Consider the following 17,764-nt stretch of genomic DNA (forward strand, 5'->3'; position numbering starts at 1 on the left):
GGCACTGCAGTGTAATTGGACAGAGAGATGGACAGAAAGCAACAAAGGAGACTGCAGAAGAAATAGCCGATGAAGTGGAAGAAAACTAGGAGAGCATGTTGTCTGGGAAGCTGAATGAAGAGTCTGTATCAAGAGGAAGTGGTCACCTGGTCAGGTTTTACTGATAGGTTGTTATGTAAGATGAGTAAGTTTCATTTATGCCTCACAGCAGTGTTAATGAGGGAGCACTCTTACTATTATTATCCCCATTTTACAGATGAGTAAAATGAAGGAACAACCATGTAAATAACTTGACTAAGGTCACATAGCTAGTAAATAGTGGAGCCCACATTAGAACATAATCCCAAAATGCATTGATAACTAAATTTTATCAGAACATCTGGGTCTTAGGAAGAGTTTGCCAGTTTTGCCCTTGAGTGCCCCCAGTCCTTAAAATCCTTTTCTTCATGCTTTTTCTTTGAATAAGCCAAATATATCTCTTTGTATTATGTGTGTGTGCATATATAGTACATACGCATATCCACACACTTGTATATGCCTGTACTGTCTTTGTGAACACAAGAATCTGGTAATAGTAGTTGCTGTTGAGGAAAGGGGAACTGAGTGAGAACAGAAGTGGGAGACAGACTTCTTACCATATCTCTTAGTGTCTTTTGAATTGTATGCCATGTGCATGTTATTGGTTGTAAAATATTTAATTCTTTAAAATCTAAATAACTCATTTAGGATTCATTCTATAGCAGCAAGACATATGATTTGTTCTTTCAGGCTATGGCCTAACAGCATCTTAGAAGAAATTGTGCTGATGCAGTTTTTTAGTAGAAAATATGTATTTGATGCACACTTAATTCCATTTTGTAGGCCTCAGCCTTCCTAGTGCTTTCGTCTTTTAAAATCTTTACTATATTTGCTCTTCTGTCTATTATCTCCGTATTCCTCACGGTGTCTATTACAATGTGTTGTACAAAGTAGGAACTCAGTAACCTTTGAATTAAAAATTCCTACTAAGGGATAAATACATGAGAACTACCTGTTATTTCCTCAAATTTAGGCAATAAAATAAATTCAGAAAAATTCCATGAAACTTTTTCTCGTGTCCTCAATTAGTAGCAGAGATTTTCAGTGTTTGTATCTACTTTTGCCACCTTTATTGGTGCATAACTTATTTCCACTCTCTTTTGAAGTCTTTAATACCTACTCATTCACCACCTGTTTGTTTATTGAGCACTTCCTATGTTCTAGGTCATGGGTCAGCAAACTTTTTCTTTTTTTTTTTTTTTTTTTGAGACGGAGTCTCGCTCTGTCGCCCAGGCTGGAGTGCAGTGGCCGGATCTCAGCTCACTGCAAGCTCCGCCTCCCGGGTTCACGCCATTCTCCTGCCTCAGCCTCCAGAGTAGCTGGGACTACAGGCGCCTGCCACCTCGCCCGGCTAGTTTTTTGTATTTTTTTTTTAGTAGAGACGGGGTTTCACCGGGTTAGCCAGGATGGTCTCGATCTCCTGACCTTGTGCTCCGCCCGTCTCGGCCTCCCAAAGTGCTGGGATTACAGGCTTGAGCCACCGCGCCCGGCCTAGCAAACTTTTTCTATAAAGAGCCAGGTAGTAAATATTTTAGCCTGGCAGGCCATATGGTCTCTGTTATAACTCTATCCTTATAGCATGAAATCAACCATAGAAAATTTGTAAACTAATGTGTGTGCCTGTGTTCCAATAAATATTTATAAACACTACAATTTGAATTTCACATAATTTTCATGTGTTGCAAACTATTCTGTGGTGATTATTATTATTTTAGCCATTAAAAAATGTAAAACCAGCTGGACACAGTGGTTCACTTCTATAATCCTGGTGCTTTTGGAGGCCAATGCAGGAAGATTGCTTGAGTCCAGGAGTTCGAGACCAGCCTCAGCAGCATAGCAAGACCCCCATCTCCTAAAAATATTAAATTAAAAGATAAGTTATGTCTTATATTTGCACAAACAAACATAAATAGAAAAAATTGTGAACATAGACCTTTTCAGAAAGCATTTATTATTTGGGGAGTAGATGATCCTTTTTATCATCACAATCCCTGCTGACAGCTACCAACTAGTTATTGATTGCCTACCATTAGCTTCAAACCCATCATGGGCATCCCATGCCACTTAAAACAAATCTGATATTCTTCATCCTGATTTATAAAGCCCTAAGTGATCTAGTCCCTCCCTGTCGTCTAGAACCTCCTCTTTCACTCTTCCTTCACCTACTCCACTTCCAAATTTACCGGTATTTTTTTCAAATCCTCAAATATGGTAAGTTTGTTCCTACCTTAGGGCTTTGTACTACTCGTTCCCCATGCCTTACGCCAAGAGTGGTGTTTCCCCAGGCATCACATACCTGGATTTTCTTGTTATAAGAAAGGACCATCCTGGTTGAGGCTTCCCCAAAAAAGTCAATCTAAGTCACCACTAGTGATTCTCATTCACATAACTCTTTTAATTGTTTGCATACTATTTTTTGCTAATATTTTGTATGTTTGTATATTATTGACTCTGTTTATCTTCCACCACTAGAGAGGTGAGCAATGATTTTTATCTTGCTCACTTCTCAGTTACCTGATTTTAGAACAATGTCTGGCATGTATTAAGCACTCAATAATTATTTTTTGAACAAATTAATGAAGGAATGCATGCATACACTCATGCCATGGGCCCAGCACTCTGGTAAATCTCACTGATGGAGGCATCCTTCGACTTGTATTCTGCTCTACTTGTCCCCTTCCCTTCTTGGATACACAACCTCATTTCTTGGAAAAGTCATCTATGTTCTGTTCTTCAGCAGCTTTCTACTTATAATAAATCCATTACAATCTGGCTTGTATCTCTACCCCTCAAAAGAAACTACTCACAATAGTTTCTCTATTTGCCAACAACTTCCTGTTTACTAAGTCCAGTGGATTTCATAGTCTTCATCTTGTATAACCCATCAGTAGCTTTTAATGGTTTCTTCCTTGAAACATCCATTCTACCTTCACATCTATGACACCATCTCTTTTGTTTTTATTTCTCTTAAGCCATGTATGCTTGTGGCTGCAATTTGATGTCACATCAAATAATATATAGCTGTCTTTGTGGGTGGAAAATCATTTCTGCTTAATAATTTCATGTTTTCACAGTGTTCTATGTGAAGAAATTTGTGAACCACTGCAATAAGTGATACACGGCTTATATGCATACCTGTTAAAACTCTGTTTAGGCCGGGCGTGGTGGCTTACGCCTGTAATCCCAGCATTTTGGGAGGCTGAGGTAGGTGGATCACTTGAGGTCAGGAGCTCAAGACCAGCCTGGCCAACATGGCAAAAACCCATCTCTACTAAAAATACAAAAATTAGCCAGGTGTGCTGGCATGTGCCTATAATCCCAGCTACTCTGAAGGCTGGGGCAGGAGAATCACTTGAACCCAGGAGGGTGAGGTTGCAGTACGCCGAGATCGTGCCACTGTGCTGCAGCCTGAATGACAGAGCATGACTCCATCTCAAAAAAAAAAAAACAAAAAAACTCTGTTTAATGACTTCTAGCTAGTCTTAATTTATGAACCCCATTTTTAATTGCAGAATATAAAACCCTTGTTATTTTTATTATATCCCAGTTGATAATACCTGAGGTTGTAAATTCCATTTTGTGTAGCTTTCATTTATTGTTTTCAGTAGAAAAGATTGTTGAGGTTATTGTTTTGCTACAGTTTCTCATTTTAGGGAATAAGAGCTGAAAGTAAAGGTGTTTGAAGTAGTTTTTTTTGTTTTGGTTTAGTTTGGTTTGGGTTTGGGTTTTGTTTTTGTTTTTTGCAATGGAGTTTCGCTCTTGTTGCCCAGGCTAGAGTGCAATGGCACAATCTCGGCTCACTGCAACCTCCGCCTCCCGGGTTCAAGCGATTCTTCTGCCTCAGCCTCCCGAGTAGCTGGGATTACAGGCATGCGCCACCACGCCGGGCTAATTTTTTTTTATTTTTAGTAGAGATGGAGTTTCTCCATGTTGGTCAGGCTGGTCTCAAACTCCCGACCTCAGATGATCCACTCACCTTGGCCTCCCAAAGTGCTGGGATTATAGGCATGAGCCACTGTGCCCGACCTGAAGAATATTTTTATAACCTATCTATTATTTTCCTATATCAAGGAAATAAAACCTTTACAAACCACCTGTTTGCAACATTAAAAATAAAATTAGGGGACCTGGGCATGTTGGCTCACGCCTATAATCCTAGTACTTTGGGATGCCAAGGCAAGCAATTCACTTGAGCCCAGGAGTTTGAGACCAGCCTAGGCAACATGACAAATCCCCATCTCTACTAAAAATACAAAAATTAGCTGGGCGTGGTGGCATGCACCTATGGTCCCAGCTACTCAGGAGGCTGAAACCCAAGGATTGCTCGAGCCCAGGAGGTGGAGTTGCAGTGAGCTGAGATTGTGCTGCTGCACTCCAGGCTGAGCGACAGAGCAAGGCACTGTCTCAAAGAAAAAACAAAATTAGGGCTGGCCGTGGTGGCTAATGCCTGCAGTCTCAGCACTTTAGGAGGCCAAGGTGAAAGGATCCCTTGACCCTAGGAGTTCCAGACCAGCCTGGGCAACATAGCGAGACCCTGTCTCTACCAAAAATTTAAAATATATATATATATAAATTAAAGTAGCCAGGCATAGTGGTGCACCCCTGTGGTCTCAGCTACCTGGGAGGCTGAACTGGGAGAATCGCTTGAGCCTGGGAGGTCGAGGCTGCAGTGGGCCATGATTATGCCTCTGTACTCCAGCTTGGGCAACAGAGTCCAAAAAAAAAAAATCAATTAGTTGGCAGACTAGCACTCTTTGTTAAGGACTCTCAATAAACAACCTAAGAAATAAAGTGATCCACATTTAAGCCGATCCTTAACTTTTCTTCCAGTCTCCCCGAAGCATGGGGGTGTGCAGGGACTAGGTTTTTCTCCTCCTGTTTACAGCCACCACCTCCTCAGAGGTCTGTGTCCATCATCTCCTTTCCTCCTTTGGTTTCAACTTCTCCATCTCCACTGTCTTTCCCAGATGTTCAAGTCTTTCCCGTTCTATAAACAGACTCCACCAAATCCCCTTCCTGGGTACTGCTTCATCTTATTCTGCCCCTTGATGCTTCTCAATATATAACTTCTCTCTCCTACAACTTCCATTCAATTTTTTAAAACATTTTTTATTCTGAAATAATAGGTTGGTGCAAAGGAGGTTCTTGCTATTAAATGGCAGAAACCGCCATTACAGTTACCTTTGCACCAATCTAATATACATACTGAAAAGTATGTAAAATACATGTGCAAAAGAATAAATTAGTTATGTAGTACACACACAAGTTAACTATTGCCATGTTGAAGTAACAGAAAATTGCAGCTATGCTAAAATCCTGTGTGCTGTTTCTGCTCACTGGAAGTAACCTGGCTTTAAAGAAAAAAAAAATTCCTGGCTAAGTTCACAGATCCTGGCTTTTATGAGTAATGATTTCTTTGCTCTTTTTATCATTTTACCACCTTTGTATGCATCACTTTACTGTTCATCCTGCTGCCTTTTACTCTTTCTAGAATATCTCAGAATTTTCACAGTAAGGTTATCTGAGCAGTTGCCACTTTGAATGGGTGTTTCTCAGTCCTAATCTCACTAGGCCTCTCTGCTATATTTGACATTATAGATCAGTTCATCCTTCTTAAAACAACTCTCTAAGGTCTGTTACTATATTCTCCTGTCTCTGCATCCTTTAACCTTCCCTTCTATGTCCATTTCACAGGCTCCTCTGCCCTCCCCTTAAGCATTGATGTCTTCAGGTTCCTTCCTCAGCCCACAGCCACTCTTACACTCTCCATGGTGATCCTGTCCACTCTAGTGATTTCAGCCTTCACTCTTATGCTGATTACTTTCAGATCTACTCTCCAGCTCAGACTCTTCTGTCTCTACATAGAAACTGCCTCCTGGAGATCCCCACCTGGATACTCCATATCCAAGACTGTCTTCATCAACTTTCCCTCTAAACTTGCTCCTCTGTCTTTTTCTACTTTTTCTGAATCAGTCATTGCTCACTCAAGTTCAAAATATGGAGGCATCCTGATTTTTCCTTTCCCTCGTTGCCCACATCTTTTCAATGACCAAGCGACACTTTCTTTCTTTCTCTCTTTCTCTTTCTTTCTTTCTTTCTTTCTTTCTTTCTTTCTTTCTTTCTCTTTCTTTCTTTCTTTCTTTCTTTCTTTCTTTCTTTCTTTCTTTCTTTCTTTTCCTTTTTTGACATGGAATCTTGCTTTGTCACTCAGGCTGGAGTGCATTGGTACAATATTGGTTCATTGCAACTTCCGACTCCCAGGTTCAAGTGATTCTCCTGCCTCAGCCTCTGGAGTAGCTAGGACTACAGGTGCACACCACCATGCCCAGCTAATTTTTGTATTTTTAGTAGAGACGGGGTTTCACCATGCTGGCCAGTCTGGTCTTGAACTCCTGACCTCGTGATCCACCCACCTCAGCCTCCCAAAGTGCTAGGATTACAGGTGTGAGCCACCGTGCCTGGCCCAAACTACAACTCTAACTGTCCTAACTTCAACACTTAAAACTGGGTAAAGCTCCTGCTCCTTTACTTGACTTACAAGGCCCTCCATTCTTATGCCCTGCTTTCTCCAGCCTTGTCTTCCATTTACACCTGGCTATGTATGTCATATTTTGGCAGCATGTATGCTCTTTTTTAGTTCTATGTCATTGTTCATTCTGCTCCCTCTGCCTAAGATTCTCCATTTGATTTACACCTCATTTGAGAGTAAATGTAAGTTTTACACCTTCAGGGAAACTTTCTCTGACCCCTCTTTAATCCCATCCACTGGTAGGGGAGTCCCCCCTCACCACTCCATTAATGCCTTGTACATACTACTGTCACTGTATTGACATTGTTTTGTAATTATGTGTATGCCTCTCATGTTCTACTGGCCCATCATACTGTGTTGAATACTGAACACAGTACTTGGCACAATGCCGAATGGAATGAGGAGGGAGGAAGGAGAGGAAAGCACACATTGACATTAAGAGTAAAAGAATTGTTCTTACCATGTTATATACTTTAATATATGGAATTGCCTGAATACAGGTCTCCATACCAAATTCTAAGAAACTTCTAAGGAATCCCTTACCTATAAAGTCTTTTGGAAAGAATGAGGTTTTAATTTTCTTCTAACGTCAACAAACTCTCACAAATATTCATGTTACAGACCAAACCTGGACCACCCAAAAAGCCGAAGACCCCTTCAAGACCATCAGCCTTAGCATATTGCTATCACTGTGCACAAAAAGGCCATTATGGACACGTAAGTTTGAATGACATTTGGACATAAAGCATTCTGTTGTCAGGGAGTGTTTTCTGAAAGATGAACTCAAAAAGAATGTAACTCTAACTACTTACTTTTTAATAAACATTAAAGTAAGACTTAATATATTTTCAACTGATTTATCCCTTTCCTCCCTGCTAGAGTAACAAGCTATCAGAGCGTATTCCTCTAATTATCTTACATGTACATGAACAAGTTGAGATAAAACTAATAGAGCTGATAAAATCAATCAGACAAATATGATAGTCAACAGTATGATAGCAGTTCTCTTGATTTCTTATAAACACAATTGTTTTGACACAGCCATAGCATGATTTTAGATTTTCTTTTTTTCTTTTTTCTTTTTTTTTTTGAGGCAGAGTCTTGCTGTTTCCCAGGCTGGAGTGCAGTGGTGCTGAGGCAGAGTCTTGCTGTTTCCCAGGCTGGAGTGCAGTGGTGCAATCTCTGTTCACTGCCACCTCCTCCCAGGTTCAAGCCTCAGCCTCCCAAGTAGCTGGGATTACAGACACCTGCCACCACGTCCAGCTAATTTTGTATTTTTAGTAGAGACGGGTTTTTACCATATTGTTCAGGCTGGTCTTGAACTCTTGACCTCAGGTGATCCACCTGCCTTGTCCTCCCAAAGTGCTGGGATTACAGGCGTGAGCCACCACGCCCGACTGATTTTAGATTTTCATTGTGTTTTTTTTTGTTGTTGTTGTTTTTTGTTTTTTGTTTTTTGTTTGAGACGGAGTTTTGCTCTTGTTGCCCAAGCTGGAGTGCAATGGTGTGATCTCAGCTCACTGTAACTTCCGTCTCCTAGGTTCAAGCAATTCTTCTGCCTCAGCCTCCCGAGTGGCTGGGATTATAGGTGTACGCCACCATACCCAGCTAATTTTTTAAATATTTTTTAGTAGAAATGAGGTTTCACCATGTTAGCCAAGCTGGTCTCAAACTCCTGGCCTCAGATGATCCACCCGCCTCGGCCTCCCAAACTGTTGGGATTACAGGTGTGAACCACCATGCCTGGCCTGATTTTAGATTTTCTATTTAGTTCTCCAGTTTTCCCTGGTACAATGTTCAGTTAAGTCTACATCCCATACATGTAAACCCTGGCATTCAGTGGTGAAAAAACAGATGCTGCATCATTGACTTGCCCACCTACCCCACAGATGCCCAGATTCCCTATCCAGCCAACATATTCCCTAACCCCAACTGAAAAGGCCAAACTGTGTGTGTTCTAGATGCTGAAACGTCAAAGCAGAAGAAGCTTCTCGTTGAGAACTTGGCATGAGGCCACTAGGCAAATGCCACATTAAGTATGAAACAGCAGCAGCTCATTTCAGAAAAAGGATGTAATAAGAATAGGCTCAGAGCCCATACTTCTAGGAATCTTGAGGCAGTGGAGGAAAGGCAGTGGCACAGAAAGTAGAAAATTCTTAGAAAGGAATGTATTATTCCCAGTCTCCAGGTAGGTTTCTAGTAGCCTAGAAACCAAGATAAACTAATATCAAACCAGATCTGCTATCAGGAAGCAGAAAGCATGCAGAGTGTTGGGAATCCCCAAAATGAGAAGTATGAGCAATGGGATGGGGTCGGTGGTATTGCAGGTTACCACTTGAATTCCAACTATGACACATCACTGATGTGGATCTTGGGAACTGGAGCCCTACATTGTAGGGCAACTGGAGAAGAAAAGTACTGAACAGAATCCATAAACAGATAAATTTTATCTTCCATATTGGGGCAGCAGCACCTGTGGGGATGAGACATAGCTTATGAAAGCCAGGATGAGCTCTGAGCCTCAGTTCCAGTTTTGCTCTGCTATGGACTCAACCATGTGACATAAACAACCCACTTTTTCTCTTTGGTCCCATTTCTTTATCTCCAAAGCGGAGAAGTTGTACAGGAAATCTCTCAGCACGAAGTAGAGAAGACTTTTTTTGAGACAGGGTTCTGAGTGCAGTGGGCATATCTCAGCTCACTGCAGCTTTGACCTCCCAGGCTCAAGTGATCCTCCCACCTCAGCCTCTCCAGTAGCTGGGATTACAGGCACACACCACTGTGCCCAGCTAATTTTGTTTATTTTTTGTAGAGACAAGGTCTCACTATGATGCCCAGGCTGGTCTCAAACTCCTGGCCTCAGATCAATCCTCCCTCCTTGGCCTCCCAACGTGTTGAGATTACAGAAGTGAGGTACCATACCCAGCCGAGAAGACTTCTTTTACAGAATTATCATCTCTAGTTCTTTTACTGCTCTGTCCATTCCTCATTACTAAACATTCAGATGTTATCGACACCTTTAGGGAACATATTCACATAAGCTTTCCATTACCGCACAAATCACATAGATGTACAATTTATGCTTGCTTACCTCTTTAAAGCAGAGGGGTATAATTTTAGCATTTATGTTTGTTCAATTAAAGAAAAACAATTATAGTTGGATGCTTACTAGTCACTTCTGTTAAGGCAGATAGGAAATATATTAAAAGCATGTGGAATTTATCCCTAAAATCTAGATTTAGATAATTTTTAATTTGCAATAAAGCAAATTTGGCAGCCTCATGACTGCCATAGATGAGGAACTCTAGATTATTTACACTAATGAAGAAGATCATTGGTGTGGCTAATCCAGAATAGTAGATAAATTATATAGCCAACTATCAATTGTCTGTGCTAATGGAGGGGACCAGCGATGTGGATAATCAAAATATAATTTACATTTAGCTTTGGAAAACATTTGTAGTATGATATAGCTCTGTGTAGTCACATCAGTCTAGACCATATAAGACCTAAATGGGGAATTATGCAGGTGGTTAAAGATGTTTGTGGACCTCCTCCCTTTCAATGTCCAGAAATCCAGCCTTACAGATATTATTATTGAATGCATTCCTCATGTGAAAGACTAGATCTAAGGTGAATATGACATTGCCCTTCCCTAATTTCACTCGCTCTCTAGCTGGGGGAAGCAAGGACAACAGCAGTCACTATACAAAGATTACTCCAGGAGAGTGTGAAAGGGGGAACAGGGACTGGGAGAGTTAAAGATTCTGCTGAAATGAATATTAGTTGAGTGTATCAGGACCTCTGTTACCTTTGCATAATCACAATTTGCTTTTTTTTTTTTTTTTTTTTTTGAGACAGAGTTTCGCCATTGTTGCCCAGGCTGGAGTGCAGTGGTGCAATGTTGGCTCACTGCAGCCTCCACCTCCCGGGTTCAAGCTATTCTCCTACTTCAGCCTCCCAAGTAGCTGGGATTACAGGCATGTGCCACCACGCCTGGCTAATTTTTTTTTTTTTAATTTTTTTTTTTATTTTTAGTAGAGATGGGATTTCACCATGTTGGCCGGGCTGGTCTCGAACTCTTGACCTCAGGTGATCCACCTGCCTCCGCCTCCCAAAGTGCTGGGATTACAGGCGTAAGCCACCATGCCCAGCCAAAAGCATTTCTTTATATTACCATATAAGTTTGTCATATAATCTCCAGGACTCTCCCCACAATAACAACAACAAAAAAAACTGAATAATCCAGATAGTCACAACAGATAAATCTGAAGATAGCAGAAGGATGGAAATGATAAAGATTAGAACCAAACTTACTGAAATAGAAAAATGAACAGCATCAACAAAACCAAAAGCTGATTATTTGAAAACTATTTTTTTCAAAACGACAGAAACTTCTGGGAAAACTACTAAAAGAAAAAGAAAACGTACTAATAAACAATGAGTGGAAAGTGTAAGTAACTTAAGATACTATATAAATGTTTTTAAATTATAAGACAGTACTTCATAAAGTTAAATCTGAAAATGCAACTAACTCCAAAATATATATGTAAATTTACCAAACTGACTCAAGAAGAACAAATCAACTGAACCATTACCATTAAAGAAATTGAATAAGGCCAGGCACTATGGCTCACACCTGTAATCTTAGCACTTTGAGAGGCCAAGTTGGAAGGACCTCTTGAGGCTGCCAGTTTGAGACTGGGTAACATAATGTGAGACCTTGCCTCTACAAAAAACAAATAAAAATTATGAAGTCTGAAGCTTAAAACTTATATCATTGTTCACTGGAATATTCGTCAGTAAGAGTATAAAAACACATGAGAATGGCCGACTTCAACTTGATGACAGTGGTAACTTCTGGAAAGGGAAGGAGATGAGCGCAAAATGGGAAGGACTTACACAGAGGATTTCAGTTATATCAGTAATATTTTATTCTTGGGGGGAAAACAAGGCAACTAAGGTAAAATGTTATGGTTTTATATAAGGATGAATATAGGTTTTTAATTATTTTTTATACTTAAGTGTGTGTTTGGAGTGATTTATAATTTTTTAACTACAAATTAAGTACCTAAATGTTTGGCTGCTAGCTTGGCTAGTTCAGACTTGGCTCAATTTTATGTGGATTTTTCACTTACTCTTTAAAATATATTCTAATTGTTTTTCATTACTTAGCTAAGAAACAACATTTTAAAATAACTTTTAGGCAAGATGGCAGAGGCAGAAAGGGGAAAGTTCCAAAAGAAAAGATTTCAAACATGCTGAATGGATATGTGTCACAGATCATGATAAACAAAAGCCTGCTATGTGGTGAGTGGTTCAGGCCAAAGACTGTGGATTTGGGAAATACTAGCTGTGTGGAGGCCAGAGTCATGAGAGTAGGAAGCTGTCCTGGGAAAATGAGTAAGAGTAGGGATTTCAACTTGGGTAGGGGAAGCAAGAAGAGAAACTTCTTTTGGGGTGTCTCACAATGACCTAGGAACAGTTTTAAACTAGGCATAACCTACCACTAACCTACCCCCCAGCATAAGAATCACTGCCCCTATAAGCAGTGAATGTTGAGTTAAAATAAGCTTCCTTTTGGAAGTGATGGACAAGCAAAGGGGTAATACTAACATGAGGCCAAATAACATAAACCCACCAACAGAGGGGCAAGGTTGCTACCTCAGACTGTGAAAGGAGTTAGGCAGAGAAGGCTGAAAAAAGATATGAAGGGTTTCATAGGTAAAGAAGTAAGGGAAGAAAACTCAAGCTTGAAAGAATATCATAATACAGTGTGGTTTAGGGCTGGGTGACCCTCCCAGCACCCCAGCAAGGACCATGTCCTACTGCCACCACATGAGGTACCAGTGATATGGGGCTCATTCTAATTAACATCCTACAGACTCTTGCAAAAAGGTTTTTGAACAGTGTGACCATGTGACATCATAATTTTAAATACAATTTGTAGGAATGTCCAGAAAGAGAAGTGTATGACCCATCTCCAGTATCGCCATTCATCTGCTACTATGATGACAAATATGAAATTCAGGAGAGAGAGAAGAGACTAAAACAAAAAATAAAAGGTATGTTGCTAGACTTCTTGTTAGATCACGTTTGCAGTATTTTCTAAATTTCTGTGTTTGTACTGTCTTTGCCTGCTTTGGGGGTCGTTGGTTAGCATAGAAAGTATTTTTAATAATTACCAAAGAAACTGGAACTTTCTTGATCTCCAAAAACCAAACACCCACTTCAGAAATAATCCCATGTTGCAGTCTCATCACAATAATTTTTTTTACAGTGATCATTTTAGGAAATGTCCAGAAAATATTGCTATCCATCTGTGTAGGCAGTTTTTAAAGGCTCCTTTGAGATTTTTTTCTGTTTGACAAGTAATTTTCTTTTTCCATTTGTATTTCTCCAGTATTTTTTATGGAAGGAAAGGCTTTTCTGCTAACTTGTTCCTGGAGCTTCCCTGAAAAAGTCATTTCTTATAGGCCACCACTGCAAGCAGAGCTCCAAGTTCACAGCCACCTCTATGGTTTCTGTATTTACTGTTTCACACATGGTTCTTTATCACCAAATTAATATTTTATCATTTAAGTTTTCTCTACTTCTGTTATTTCTTGTTACTCCAAGGTGGTTTTCCAAGTTATCTTTCTTGCTTTAAAAACAAAACAGTTTTGCATTTTTTAGTTTGTTCTATACCTTATTTTCTGACTCCTTTGGCCTTTTTCTTTTTTGGACTCTTAGTTCAAGACTTTTCCAAAATGAAGGTACTAATTCTGAGGAAAGTAGAGGAATTACTCTCCCAGCTCCTGCATATTTTACATATTTAAGATAAAATGTATGTCATCTACAGCTATCCCTGGATATTGGTTCCAGGAACCTCCTCATTTACCAAAATCTGCACATACTTATGTCCCGTAGTTGACTCTGCAGAACCTGAGTATAGGAAAAAGTAGCCGTTCATATACACAAGTTTCTAATCTGTGGAATGGTGTATTTTCAGTCCTCATTTGGTTGAAAAAATCCACATTTAAGTGGACCCATATAGTTCAAACTCATTGCGCAAGGGTCAACTGTATGTAGAAGTTATAGTAGTTGTAGATTATGATTAGGCAACCAAATTAGAAAGGGATTAAAAAGAATTGCATGAAAATGTCATCTCTAGATTAAAGGATTATGTGTGCTTTCTGTTTTTTTATGTTCTTTATACTTTTCTGTTTTTTCTAAGTTTTCTATAATGAGCAGTTATGACTTTTATAATCAGAGAAAAACAATTTTGCTTTTTTGTTTTAGCTAGTCGTATTGACATCTGTAGCCTGAATCCACTTTGAGGTGTTCACTATTATCCATTGAAATTTTTATAATAAATGTCTATGCTGAAAGTTTTTATTGGCCACTTTTTTAATCTTTAAAGATTCTATTGACTTGCTAGTTTTCATCTCTCACTGTAACCTCATCTCCCACCTACCCGTATCAGAATCACTACCCTCAGAGACACGTATTAAGTGTGTCAAGCCCTGACAAAACATAACATCAGCTTTATCACTAAAACCTCTAAGATACTTGCACACACGTGCACTCGCACACACTCCTCAAAGCCAGTGATCTCTACCCTGGAGGAATAATCTCTTGGGCAGTTTGACATCCACCTAAAAGTACTGTGGCCAGGCCTTATCTTTAGAGGGTAATTGAAATGTCATATGAGACCATCAAAAGGCTGTTTTATAAATCTTGCTTTGCCTTATTTTCAAAGGCTGAGTCTTCATCATTGGGGAAATTTGTATTGGTCAGACATGACTTTTCTTCACAAAGCCATGACGATTACTGTTCTTACTGGTCCTCGTCTCCATTGCTTAACCTTGTTAAACTGTTGAAAAGGATAATTTACTATCATTGGATTTGTGAATGTGTTTCATTTTTAGCAATCAGAAATTTAGAAATTTAATTTTTAGTGAGTGATGTCATATTGTTAACATGTTAAATGCCTTAACTTCCCTGTCTGTTAAGTTATTTACACTTAGGAAAGCTCAGCATGGACTGTTTAGCTGCTGAATATGCAAAAATACTTTTATATTTTTCAGTACTCAAGAAAAATGGGGTTATCCCAGAGCCATCCAAGCTACCTTATCTAAAAGCAGCAAATGAGAACCCCCACCATGATATAAGGAAGGGCCGTGCCTTGTGGAAAAGCAACAGGTGGCCTCAAGAAAATAAAGAAACACAAAAAGAGATGAAGAACAAGAATAGAAACTGGGAGAAGCACAGGAGGGCTGACAGACATCGTGAAGTGGATGAGGATTTTCCCAGGGGTCCCAAACCCTACTCTTCTACTGGCAGTTTTAAAACCCAGAAGCCTTCTAAGCTCTTTCACCGTTCATCGCATTACCATATGTCAAGAGAAGACAAGTCTCCCAAGGAGGGCAAGAGGGGCAAGCAGAAGAAAAAGGAGAGGTGCTTGGAAGATGATGACAATGATAACTTATTTCTCATTAAGCAGAGGAAAAAAAAGTCTTAAGCTGTCAGGCAGCCTCTGATGTGGCTTTTCATTGTTCATTTGGCCTTTGCGTCTATAACCTTCTGGCATTGTGTTTATTATCTATGATTAAATAAAGTGAGTTTTTGGTTTTGTTTTTTTAATTTCAGCCATTCCTAGAGTTACTGAACATCCATGGAGATCTCAATTCTCTGTGTCCAACAGGATATTAGGTAAGAAAGTACAAAGATAAACCTGGACTTATCCTATTCCAATATGTCATCTTTACTCAGAATCCTAGGGATAGGTAGAAGAATTCATCTTTTCAAGAAAGCTTTTTAAAAATACTTTGGAAAAAAAAAAAACCGCATCAAAGGTAATTCATCCTCAACATGAGTATGAAATTAAATCCTTGCAGGAAGAGAAATTAACACTAAGAAAAAGTCATCAACATTTTTCAACTTTTTTTTTTTTACATTGGAAAGGACAATAACTATAAATCTATATCCAGATTTTCTTGCCGCTGAAGCTGTTGTCAGAATCTTCCTTTGGACAAAACATCACTAGCTGACTATAAAAACAAAAGTGTCATCATTGAAGCCCTGAAGAGGCAGGGAATTGAGCTTCAGCAAAATACAGGTAAAGAATCTATCCAACATAAATGTCAGAAGACAAATTTCCTAAACAAGTGAAAGAGACATCAAAAATTTTAACATAATCACAATGAAATCATTTTTTACCACTTTTACAGCAGTGTTTCAAGCGTACTGTCACTCAGATCTGTAGAGATGAATATTACTCAAAAAATTGTTTTGTTCTCTTGCATTTTTTTGAACTACCACAAAGCTATACAGATTTTTTTGTACTTGTGGATCTTTTGTACTTCTCATAGCCTAATGTCAGAATAAGAAAAATAAAATATCTGAAAGAGAGTAAATACCTGTGTTTATTATGTAAAAAGACAATGAGAGTTTGAGTGATAAAGAGCATAGTTATGTTTGTTTTGTTTGTTTATTTGTTTGTTGTACAGACAAGGTCTCACTGTGTTGTCCAGACTGGTCTCCTGAGCTCAAGTGATCCTCTTTCCTTGGCCTCCCAAAGTGCTGGGATTACAGGCATGAGCCATCACTCCCGGCCTCGGCATAGTTGTGTTGGGCAGGTGGATAAAGTTATAAAATCCCTATAGACTGGAGTCAAAAATGCCATTTTTGCCCAAGTGCAAGCTCTCTGCCAGAATAAAATGGTATGAAATCAATTAAATAGGACAGTTTTATAATGTCAGGTTCTTAAATTTGTATTTTACTCTTTGGGAAGTATGCAGATTCCTGTATTTCTGGCAGAATCATCTCTCATCTTTCTGAGAGGAAGGAAGAATTCTGTCCTCTCAAATCAGCGTTAGTGCAAATTATATGATCAGAGAGTTTAATCTACCACTTTCCTTGTTGCTGTGTAGATTTCAGCTAACTTTATTATATGTTGGTGCATAGCTTCCTAATAGCTAGAGTTGTTGTCACCCTAAAGTAAGCAACCAGGGTTTTTTAACAACTTGCTCAAAGTGGCAGCCTTAAAAAAAGGTTTTATAAAAGTGGAAAACCTTGAGATAATTGGCATTATTCTCCAGTAGGACTTGAGGCAAACTTGGCTTATTACTCATATGGTATAACAAGTGCCCCTTCTGATCCAAAGTCATCTCCTTTCAGGGCAGAAATAGGATTACTATTTTAGGTTCTTGCATATATAGCAGATTGTTTGGAGAAGGAGAGAAAGGAAGCACTTTTTTTTTCTGTTTGTCTCTGCACATTGTCTTATTTTTCCCCAAAACTTATAGACAAACATTTTGTTCTAGGGTATAATTTACCCATTGGGTCCATGCATTTACATGCAGATAGGAAAGGATGCTGAGCTACTTCACCTGTGGGCATGATGATGCAGTCTTCATTTCCTGGTAAGAGAAGAACAGAAACATGGAGGAGCCTCTGCTTCATTTCCTCTCCATTTCCCTTGCCCCCAGCTCTTGCACCAAATGTTCAGTTAAGGTGAGTCAGCCAGTCAGTTTATTAACATATAGACTCTTCATACAGTAATGGGAAGTTTAAAATATGTATAGATTCAACCATTAATCAAATAAGACTTTACATGGATAAGTACAAGAGAAGAAAAGCAAATGTCCAAAACAGTAAAGATCTGTATAGTTGGTAGGATTGAGAAGATTCTAAACATCTTACCTCTGGCCCAACTTTGACTTGAAGCAGCTTGAGTGGCTTCTATCTTGGGTTCTACCTTGGTTTGTGTTTGGTGTTCTCAGAGTAGAGCAGGGAAACCAGTCTCCCATTTTCTCCGTGGAAAGCCTTGCTTTCATGGACCTTGCTTTTTGCAGTACTTATTAGTGGCTCTTTATTTTTCTGTTATACAAAGATTATGTAATCATTTTAAGGGGGGAAAATGTTAAAGACAAATCATATGTGATTCTTTCACTCAAAAATGTAGTTAAAATTATTAGTGTCTATTTCTTCAGACTTTTTTCTATACCTATATATACATTGTTTTGTAACCTGTTTTTTCACTTACATTGGGAACAAATACATGTCTGCATTTTTGCATGAATTTCTATTTTATGGCTGTGCCATGATGTAATCAGCTCCCTGTTGAACATTTTGTTTCTAATTTTTATTATTTTTGAAAAATTCTTCTACATA

At 39.1% G+C, this 17,764-nt stretch overlaps 1 protein-coding gene across 8 annotated transcripts in view; it reads left to right on the plus strand.

Moving 5' to 3' along the window:
* Positions 1-16,005, plus strand: part of ZCCHC7 (zinc finger CCHC-type containing 7) — a 273,707-nt gene extending 257,702 nt beyond the window's left edge. For all 8 annotated transcript variants that reach the window (XM_009188484.4, XM_003911488.5, XM_031654330.1 and 5 more), the window contains exons 7-9: positions 7,229-7,324; positions 12,558-12,672; positions 14,677-16,005. In XM_009188484.4, the coding sequence (XP_009186748.1) occupies positions 7,229-7,324; positions 12,558-12,672; positions 14,677-15,110 (645 nt within the window). In that variant the 3' untranslated portion in view covers positions 15,111-16,005. The remainder of the gene's footprint in view (positions 1-7,228; positions 7,325-12,557; positions 12,673-14,676) is intronic.
* The last annotated feature ends 1,759 nt before the right edge of the window (positions 16,006-17,764 follow it).

Source organism: Papio anubis, chromosome 13 (assembly GCF_008728515.1).
Source record: "Papio anubis isolate 15944 chromosome 13, Panubis1.0, whole genome shotgun sequence".
NCBI classification, from domain to species: Eukaryota; Metazoa; Chordata; class Mammalia; order Primates; family Cercopithecidae; genus Papio; species Papio anubis.